Source organism: Pteropus alecto, unplaced genomic scaffold (genome assembly GCF_000325575.1).
Source record: "Pteropus alecto unplaced genomic scaffold, ASM32557v1 scaffold214, whole genome shotgun sequence".
NCBI classification, from domain to species: Eukaryota; Metazoa; Chordata; class Mammalia; order Chiroptera; family Pteropodidae; genus Pteropus; species Pteropus alecto.
Genome location: NW_006435787.1, coordinates 360,809 through 370,824, shown reverse-complemented (window position 1 = coordinate 370,824; position 10,016 = coordinate 360,809). Strand labels below are relative to the sequence as shown.

The 10,016-nt window shown below is 56.9% G+C and overlaps 1 protein-coding gene and 1 pseudogene across 1 annotated transcript in view; one reads left to right on the top strand and one right to left on the bottom strand.

Moving 5' to 3' along the window:
- Nucleotides 1-6: 6 nt before the first annotated feature.
- The window catches only part of OGDH (oxoglutarate dehydrogenase), a 47,917-nt gene continuing 37,907 nt past the window's right edge, over nucleotides 7-10,016 (bottom strand). The window contains exons 11-25 of the mRNA XM_006911478.3: nucleotides 9,707-9,722; nucleotides 8,142-8,154; nucleotides 7,304-7,500; nucleotides 6,893-7,045; nucleotides 6,460-6,562; nucleotides 6,195-6,323; nucleotides 5,769-5,919; nucleotides 5,421-5,548; nucleotides 5,168-5,346; nucleotides 4,899-4,970; nucleotides 4,457-4,585; nucleotides 3,814-3,886; nucleotides 688-851; nucleotides 437-591; nucleotides 7-356 (exon numbers count right to left, since the gene is read on the bottom strand). Of these exons, the coding sequence (XP_006911540.1) occupies nucleotides 236-356; nucleotides 437-591; nucleotides 688-851; nucleotides 3,814-3,886; nucleotides 4,457-4,585; nucleotides 4,899-4,970; nucleotides 5,168-5,346; nucleotides 5,421-5,548; nucleotides 5,769-5,919; nucleotides 6,195-6,323; nucleotides 6,460-6,562; nucleotides 6,893-7,045; nucleotides 7,304-7,500; nucleotides 8,142-8,154; nucleotides 9,707-9,722 (1,783 nt within the window). The 3' untranslated portion in view covers nucleotides 7-235. The remainder of the gene's footprint in view (nucleotides 357-436; nucleotides 592-687; nucleotides 852-3,813; nucleotides 3,887-4,456; nucleotides 4,586-4,898; nucleotides 4,971-5,167; nucleotides 5,347-5,420; nucleotides 5,549-5,768; nucleotides 5,920-6,194; nucleotides 6,324-6,459; nucleotides 6,563-6,892; nucleotides 7,046-7,303; nucleotides 7,501-8,141; nucleotides 8,155-9,706; nucleotides 9,723-10,016) is intronic.
- On the top strand, nucleotides 8,490-8,624 carry LOC112479433 (annotated as a pseudogene).

Sequence of the window (10,016 nt, the reverse complement as noted above, 5' to 3'; positions counted from 1 at the left end):
GCTCCTGGTCCTCTCGCCCCGCACCCCCACGAAGGCCACTGCCGGACAGACGTCAGAGCCTGGGGAGTGCCGGCCGTGTGGACGGCCAGGCACGGGAGGGGACAGCGGCCTGTTTCCTAGGTGAGCGAGCGGCGCGTGCAGTGCAGGGGCAGACACGGGAGCGGGCAGCGCCGAGGCACAGGTCTTTAGTGAGAAGCGGGGGCAGGCGTGGGCGCGGAGACCAGGCCACCGGCAGCTACGAGAACTTCTTGAAGGCGTCCAGGTCAAAGGCAGTGTCCAGTAGGCGCTGCAGCTCTGTGAGGTGGGTCTTCTTGTTGCCAGTGGCTGGAGCCGCCGCCGGGTCCCGGCCAGCATACCTGAGGGGCGGTGACGGGGCGGTGAGGGCGAAGGCCACGGAGTGGCCTGGACCCGGTCCCCAGCCCCGGCCCCAGCCTACCACACGGGCTTGGCGCGGCTTATGGTGGTCCGCAGCCGGGGCTTCACGTAGTCGTAGTAGCCCTGGTTCTTGTGCTCCTCCTGGCACCAGGCCAGCTCGGCCTCGGGGTACTTCTGCACCTCCTGCAGCAGGAGGTCGAAGGGGAACGGGGACAGCTGGGGAGAGGGAGGGGCTGGTGTCAGCAGAGAGGCTCAGAGTGGCCCCCTGAAGAGCTCAGGGTCCGGACGCCTGGAGCCGCCGGCGGCCCTCACCTGCTCTATCCGCGTGATGGCCACCTGCTCCACCATGTCGCGGGCTTTGCGCTCTCGGGTGAGGTCGTAGTACACCTTGCCGGTACAGAAGAGAAGTCTCTTGACGTTTCCTGGATTCTGGGCTGCGGGGCCATCTTCTGGGATCACCCGCTGGAAGTGGGTTCCTGTGAGAGAAGCCCCAGGGACTTGGCTGAGGACGCCAGGGTGCTCCCGCGGCTGCGGTGCCGGAGTGACGGCCCTGCAGCCAAGTGCCAGCGCTGTGCCCCTCCCGCCAGCCTCTGATGTCTCCAAACGGTCCGGACCGATGGCGATGGGAAGCGCGCATTAAAAACAGGCCATGTGGGCAAGACCGGCGTAGGTGGCAGGTGACGGCACCTGGTGTTTCAGAGCAGCCCATCTCGGACGTGGGGGGCTGCTCTGTCCAGGGCGGCATCAGGGCGCTCTGCTGGGCGCGCTCGGGAGCTTCCAGGCGCACACTCGCACACGGCCGGACCGTGCCCACGGGCACAGAGCCGACCTCGGGAGGCTGCGTCCAAAACGAAGGGCTTAGTGATGGGCACGCAACGCGCCAGCATCGGAAGGGAGCAGCCCCTGTGTGACAAAGGCCAGGGACGAAGCCCAGCGAGCATCGTCTCGGTGGCCGCACCGAATGCTTTTCCTCCAAGGTTAAGAACAAGACAAGGCGTCCACTCCCACTTCCAGTCACCACACACTGAAGTCCCAGCCAGAGCAGCTGCGCGAGAACAGAACGTAAAAGGCATACGAATCGCAGAAAGAGGAAAATCATATTTGTAGATGACGTGATACTGTGTGTAGAAAACCCTGAAGATCCCACAAAAAACCATTCAGCAGTTTCAGGATAAAAAATCGAGAGTGAGAACTCAGCTGCACCTCCGCACGGTAACGACGAACCACCTAAAACGAAGGAGAAAACGACTCCATCTTTTTACAACAGAAAGCGAGCACCTACTTCCGTGTCCTTCTGCAAACTCCCACATGTGTATCTCTAGATGCGTTCTAAAAATTAGTTTCAAACACGAAAATGATCCCATTTAAAATCGCATAAAAATATAACATTTAGGAATAAATTTAAACAGCAAGGTGAATGAATGATCTGTACACTGAAAACTACAAAACTTGCTGGAAGACACGGACACAGACACCAGGAAGTGGAGAGACACCTGTGTCCATGGGCCAGAAGACTCAACGCTGCCGAGATGTCAGCACCGCCCGCAGTGATCTGCAGGGTCAGTGCAATCCAATCACGATCTCATTTTTTGTAAAGAGAGGAAAATCTATCTTAAAATTTGTGGAATCTCAAAGGACCCCAAATAGCCAAAACTATTTAAAAAAAGAATCAAACTAGAGGACTCACACTTTCTGATTTCAAAACCTGCTACGAAGCTGCAATAATCAAACCGTGTGGAAAGGACAGTCTTTTTAACAAGTGGTCCTGGGAAAACTGGACAGCTGTGCACATGAAGCTGGACCCTTATACCACATACGAACATGAACTCAAAATGGATTAGAGACTTAAACGTAAGAACTGAAACTATAAAACTCGGAGAAGAACACCAGGCAAAAGCTTCGCAGCACTGAATTTGGCAGTGATTCCTTGGATATGACACCAAAGGCATGGGCAACGAAAGAAAAAATAAGACAAATTTGATTATGAAAATTTTAAAATTTGGTGCATCCAAAGACAACACACAGAATGAGACAAAACTTTTGCAATTCATATATCTGATAAGGTATTAATTAATACCCGGCATTTAGAAATAACTAAAACTCAACAACAAAAAACACACTATCAAAAAACGGACAAAGGACTTAGACATGTCTCCAAAGATGATGCAGAAACAGCCAATAAGCACAGGAAAAGATGTTCCACGTCATTTAAGGAAACACAAATCAAAACCGCAAGGAGACACTACTCTGTGGCCATTAGGGTGACTATTATAAAAGAACAGAGAAAAAACTGGCCAGGATGTGGAGAAAGCGGCACCCCTGCGCGCCGGTGACAATGTGAGCGGCTGCGGCCGCCGTGGAGATGGGACGGCACCCCTCCAACAACTAAAGAGCGGCCACGCGACCCCTGCAGCGCTGCCTCTCGGTGTGTACAGGAAAGAACTGAATGCAGGTCTCAGAGGTGTCGGTGTGGTCATGCTCACAGCAGCGTGACTCAGGACAGCCAAAAGGCGGACGCAACCTGGATGTCCAGGGACCGGTGATGGATGGCCACGTGCGGTGTGTCGCACCGTGGGGTATCACTCAGCCTTAAACAGGAGGGGGATTCTGACAGGCTGCAGTGTGGTCGGCCCTGGAGGACACTGTGCGGAGTGAAATAAGCCCATCACAGAAGGACAAATCCTGAATCCACCTTTAGCAGGTTCCTGGAGGAGTCAGACCAGAGAGACAGGCAGTAGATGGCAGAGGAGGAGGCGGCATCGGTGCTGACTGGGACAGTCCCAGTCCGGGAGGATGAAGAGAACTAGGAGCATGGACGGTGGTGATGACTGCAAAACTACGTGAATGTGCTTAACATGCTGAAATGCGCGTGGTTAAGATGACGACGTTTGTATGTGTATTTCACCACAACCACAAAACACTGGGAGAAACACAAATAGGAAGTCGGCCTTGACGGAAGACTGAGCTGCCCATGGCTGGGAGCGGGTGGGTTCCCCTGGCCCCACGAGCCGAGGCACATCGGGGCTGCCCCACATGGTGTCAGCCACCTGCTGTCCCCTCTTCGGGCAAGAAGCCCAAGGCCGTGGGCCTGCCCTTGAAACAGCAAGCTGGCGTGGGACTTGGCAGGTCCTACTCCTGTGCCTTTCCTGTCCCTGGCTACAGGGAGCTGCCTCTGGGAGCAGTGCCAGGCGGTGGGGGACTCTAAACTCAGCCTTGTTTCCTGGAAGCCTCTAAAGGGGTCCTGGGCACGCACCCAGGAGAAGACGACAGACTCGTGCAACCCCAAGACATACTTTGTCACCAAGTCTGATGCCTGTGTTCTGTGATCCTTACCCAAAGACCAAAAATGTGGCAAAGGCCACAGAGAGATGCACAGGTACGTGTCCCAAAGCCCCACAGCAGCAGCCGAGACCCCGCAAGGCCTGTCCGCTCACCCACCTGGAAGCATCTCATCGAAGCTGGTCCTGGCCTCGGGGTGCCGCAGCAGGGACTTGGGGGTGAAGATGATCAACTGAAATAGAGAACCGCAGGCTCACGTCGGGCCAGGTTCGAAGTGTTCTAGGAGGGTCAGCGGTCAGGGGCTGTCCGGGTCTCGTCCTCAGACGCTCTAGCACTGTCCTCCCCACTGTGCCATCAAGACGAGGCACAGGTCGGGGTCGCAGAGTGGAAATGGACGATGCTGCTTCCTTCTGCCTGGCTCTCCTCCACCCCGGGGGGCTGGACCCTGCTCGGTCAAGCACCCACTTCTCCAGGGCCCATCTAGCCTGCTTTGAGCCCCAGGCATCCCCAACCTGCACCCAAGAGAGAGCCCTGAGCCTTGCTCTGGCGGCCCTGCCCGGGGCAGCTGTCCTGTGCTGTGGGCCCATCTGGCCTTGCACTTGGACCTGTGGGAGCCAGGTGCTCTCCCCCGAACTCTGCTCTTGCTCCCACTCGCCCTCTGGACACCACGCAGGAGCCCACTCCCTGGGGAGCCCCAGCCCCCTCAGCCCCTGCTGGGGCTCAGCGTGCCACCCACGGCCACCTGCTCACATGGCTAGCCTCCCGCGGGGCTGCCCGGCCCCCCAGCAGGAGCGCCACTGACCGGCTTCCGGAAGGGCAGCAGGATCTGCCGGCGCAGCACATGGAAGAAGTTGCCGGGCGTGGAGCAGTTGACGACCACCCAGTTGCAGTCGTACAGCTGGCTGATGTCAAAGTTGGCTTCCGTGAGGTCCTATGGCGAGGAGGTGACGGCCAGGGGCCCTCAGGGCGTGTGAGGGGACCCTGACCAGAGTTGCCCCATCGGCCCCGCTCTTAATCCTGCTCAGGACCCTGATCGCCGCTGCCCACAGCCGGCTTTGGGCTCCCTCGCACACTGACCGCGCCTCGCTTTCCTTCGGCCATCCAAGTTTCACGGAGCCGAGCCCCGACACCCCCGAAGCATGTGTGACTCTGGCAGCTGTTCCCAGAGCGAGTCCATGCCCCAGCAGGAGGCGCCGTGCTCTCGCCCGGCCCGCCCACCCAAAGGGCAGGGTGCCGCCACTCACCGGCAGGACGTCCGGGTCGTCGTTGCACATCTGCAGGAACCTCTCGGGCCGCGCGGAGGAGTGTTCTGGGCCCTAGAACCAGACGTGAGTCACGGTGGCGGCCGTGCGCACGGCTTCCGCTCCCCGACCCCGCCTCGGCAACCCCCCTTGCCCCGGCGCCGAGGGGCGACCGCGCCAGGCCAGCGCCCGCACTCCTGGCTCCGACCGGTTTCCACCGCTCGGCTTTAAGAGGTAATCGCGAGGTCCCCGGAGGGCAGGCCCGGGCTCACCATGCCCTCCATGCCGTGCGGCAGCAGCAGCACGATGCCGTTCTGTCGCACCCACTTGGCTTGTCCAGGGCAGATGAACTGGTCGATGATGCACTGGGCTGTGTTGTGGAAGTCGCCAAACTGAGCCTCCCAGAGCACCAGGGCGTTCGGACTGGCCATGGCGAAGCCCAGCTCGAAGCCTGCGGAGCGAGGGCGTCAGGGCGCTGCAGGGGCGGGGGCAGGGCGGGGGCGAGGCCGTGCGCCGGGCACTCACCCAGGACGCCGTACTCCGACAGCGAGCTGTTGCACACGGTGTAGGGAGCCTGGTTGGGCCACAGGTGATTCATGGGGATACAGGTTTTCTTGTCTACGTTCTGGTCATGTAGCACGTGGTGGCGGTGGCTGCAGCAGGACAGCACAGATGAGCAGGCAGGAGCCAGCTGGCCCTGTGCGACACACAGACCCCGCACAGGCAGTGGCCTGGGAGCCACAGAGCCCGGCTCCTGCGACGCAGCCACATCGAGTGGGACAGCGTGCTCGGGGCCTGGGCCGTCTTCTTTGGGGACGGGAGCGCCAGAGCCCTGCGCTGTCACCTATGCTCCAGGGCCCGCGAGCGCCTTACCTGAAGGTGCCCCGCTCCACGTCCTGGCCGCTGAGTCGGATGTGGATGCCCTCCTTCAGCAGGGAGCCGAAGGCCATGTACTCCGCCAGGGCCCAGTCCACAGTCCTGTTCTTCACCAGCTCCCCGCGGGTTTTCAGGATCCGGCTCAGCCCTGCAGAGACACGGTGCTCGCCAGCCGTCCCTGCCCTCCCGTGAGCTGAGCAAGCCCTGTCGGGAGGGCGGGGAGGGGCGCCCGTGGAGACAGGCCAGGGAGAGGCTGGACGTCCCACCTTTCCCTCCACTGACACCAGTGAGGGCCACGCCCGGCGGTGGGGAGGGGAGCGGGCTCCCCACCATCAACCCCCTGCCTTGGGTGAGTGAGGACTGCGGCGGGGAAGCCGGTCCTGCGCTGGAGAGGGTCTCCGAGGGTCAGTGCGGGGTCCTTGCCTCCATGGATGGTGAAGTTCTCCACGGGCACAGAGCTGGCCACGTTCCCAATGTGCGTGAGGACATCCTCCGCCAGGCCCGTGGAGGGGCAGGACATACTCCTGGGCTGCCCGTCCAGGGTGAAGAAGCCTAGGACAGGAGGGGCAAGCTGGCTGTGGCGCACGTTGCGAGTCCCGCCCCGCGGCCACACCAGCACCGTGAAGAGGCCTGCAGCGTCGCCCGTGGAGGCTCCTGACGCGGAAACCCCGCGTGACGCCCCGCTCACCAGGCCAGGGAGAGTCCAGCCAGTGCTTGATGTGCAGGATCTTCTCGTCCTTGGACCTGGCGAAGGCCTCCTCACAGATCTTGTCATACTTGGAGATCTCCTCCTGCAGGGCGGCCCCACGGGCGTCAGGGCGGTCCCCATGGGCACCGGCCGCAGCCCCACCTGCCACGCAGCCACTGCCAGCCCCGCCCCTGAGCACCCAGCATGGCCCCGCTCCGAGCAGGGCCCGCGGCACCTCTCACCCCAAACACCGCACTGCCAGCTAGAAAGGCACACGGCGCCACCGCCCAGTGCTGTGCCGTCGGAGAAGCCATGCGGCACAGCGCCGCAGCGCCAAGCACTCTGCACGTCCTCACCGGGACAGCGGCTCTGCCGAGAGCGCCGGCCCGGAGCTGGCCTGGCCCCCAAGCTCGACAGGGCCCGGCGCGCGCACCTCGTACTCAGGCTGGTTGACCACGCCCTGAGACACCAGCAGCTCCGCGTACTTCTGCAGCACCGGCTTCTGCTTGCGGATCTGCTTGTACATGAGTGGCTGCGTGAACATGGGCTCGTCCATCTCGTTGTGGCCATTGCGCCGGTAGCACACCTAGGGGCAGCCGGACACCGGTGTCAGGGACCCTGGGGCTGGGCTCGGCATCTGCGAGGCCGGGCCCGGCCCTCCCGGGTGAGGCCTCGGTTTACCTACCGGTGTCAGGGACCCTGGGGCTGGGCTCGGCATCGGGTTTACCGCTAGGCCCAGGGTCCTGTCTATCGCTCCTCCACACACTACAGCTGCCTGGACCGTCACGTGAGACGAAACGAGAACGGCCTGGGAACGCCCCGGGACAGGGCCCGAGTCACTCACCAGGTCGACTACCACGTCCTTGTGGAAGGTGCTCCTCCACTCGGCAGCCACTTTGCACACGTACATGACAGCCTCCGGGTCGTCAGAGTTCACGTGGAAAATTGGGGCATTCACGACGCGGGCCACGTCGGTGGGGTAGGGTGAGGAGCGGGCCATGCGTGGGTCCGTGGTGAAGCCGATCTGCAAGGGACATACAGCTTGGGCAGGGGGCACGAGACACGCTGCTGGGCATGGTGCTGGAGGGCACGTGGGGGCCAGGGCTAAGACACACACGGCCCAACTTCTGAAAACTGAGGACAGAGGGAAAAAAAAACTTTCCCATACGGAAAACTCTTATTGGCAAATTCTTTTATTGGCAAATTCTACTAAACATTTACAGAAATCTTTTATTGGCAAATTCTACTAAACATTTACAGAGCGAATAGTATCGATTCTATACAAACCTTTCCAGAAAACAGAAGAGGAGGGAACATTTTCCAACTTATTTTATGAGGCCAGTATCACCTTAATATCAAAACCAGAAAGACGGTAGGACAAAACTACAGACCAACATCTCTCAGGAACAGACACGAAAATTCCATATTCAGAAAACAACCACCATTAGCAGACTACACGGCCACCTTAAGAGATGCAGAAAAGTATATGACGAAAGTTGATGTCCATTCCCGATTCTCTGTCCACGTGTTAGGAACAGAAGGAGGTCCCCTTGCCTGACAAAAGACACCCACACAACCCCACAGCCCCGCGCCCCATTTATCACCAGGTCAGACCACAGGCTGAACGCTTCCCTTCTAAGACTGGGGACAGGGACAGAGCCTGCACATCGCCCACGTGACACTGTGATGCGTTCCCTGCCAGTGCAGTAAGGCAAGGAAAAGAAACACACAGCACATACACACCGACCAAAACGGAAGAAATAAACTCTCCAACTGGACCACACGATTACATCTGTACAGAATATTCCAAAGACTCCTCAGAGAAACCTAAGTTTTTGAGTTTAATAAAGTTGTACAAAATGTAAAACTAAGTTACTTCTATATCCTAGTAACAATTAGAAAAAAATTTTAAAGTACTATTAATAGCTCCAAAATAATAAAATATTCCGGTATAAATCTAACAAATCACGTGCAGGATCTGTGTGCTGAGAACTACAAAATACCTATGAGCCAAACAAAAGAAAATCTAAGTCTACAGCCATGCTACCCTGAACACGCTCGATCTCCCGATCTCCCGATCTCGGCTGATCTCGGAAGCTAAGCAGGGTCGGGCCTGGTTAGTACTTGGATGGGAGACCACCTAGGAAGCCCAGGTGCTCTGGGCGTAAAGAAAAAAGAAAATCTAAGTGGCGAGACCCATTGTATTCTCAGACTGGAGGGCTCGACCCTGTTCTGACTGTGATTCTTCTCAAACAGACCTACTGACTCGGCGCATTTCCCATCAAGACACAGCATGAGTTTCCGCGGGGATGGACACAGGTTCTGAAGCTCTCATGACGCAGCAAACCATCCGGAAAGGCAGAACGGCTGAGGACAGCAGCCAGGTTGGAGGACGCACACGGCTTGGTTTGAAGCCTCACAACGAAGCTACGGGGTCAAGACAGTGTGGTTTGGCAAAGGACAGACTCACGAAGGCCCACGTGTTCATGGTCACCTCATTTCAACAAAAGAAAGTCCTTTCAACAAACTGTGCTAGAACGACTGGATATTTATGAGCGAGAAAAAAACTCCAAATATACCATAGATTAAATATAAAACACAAAACTAAGAAATTTTTACAAGATACGGAGAAAATCTGTGACCTTGGTAAGGCAAAGTTTTCTTAGATCTGACACCAAAAACACGATCCGTAAAAAGAAAAAATTCATAAATTGAACTTCACCAAAATAAAAATTGTACTCTGTGAAAGATACTGGTAAGGGAATGATCATGATAAACCCCAGACTAGGAGAAAATCTTTACAAAACACATCTCTGACGAGACTTGCATCCAGAATCAGTAGACGACTCTCAAATTTTAATAAAACAACAAACACCACCGCCCCTAGGCAAAACTCTCAACAAACCCTTCATACAAGAAGACACGCAGACGACTAGTGTCACGGAAAAGTGCTAATGCTGTTAGCATTTAGGGAAACGCAGAGCGGTCACATTTATTCTACGAAAGTTCACACGAGCTGGTGACGTGCACCCTCGGATATGGCTGGCGGAGGAAATAACAGATAGATAACAATGACGTGGAGCAGAGGTGTGCAGAAATATGTACTTACGAGAATGTCCATCACAGCCTTACCTGAAACAGGAAAAATGAGAATCCTAAAAGCCTAAGAACACAGCAAGTGTATTCTGTGAAGCAATCTATAATGGATATTCCCACTAAACTCGTTTTAAGAGTATGTGACAATGACGTGAGAAAAATAAGAAGTGGGTGTGATCCGAGTTTTTTAAAAAATAATAGCCATCTATATACTCTTGTGGGTCTAGAAAAAAATATTCTAAACATCACTATCTTAAACAGGGTAATGAAAATTTCTCCACTTTGAGTCTCTGTGTCATCAAGTTTTTTTACAGTAAGAAAACCACGGACATTCCGAACAGCTGAGTGGTGTCACTCTGAGCGAGAGACCTGAGCAGAGTGCCCTCGGGACAGTGTGGCTAGGAGCCCGATACGGCGGCCTGAGGGCCTCCCCTGTGGCAAAGAGCAGGTACCTGGTTGTT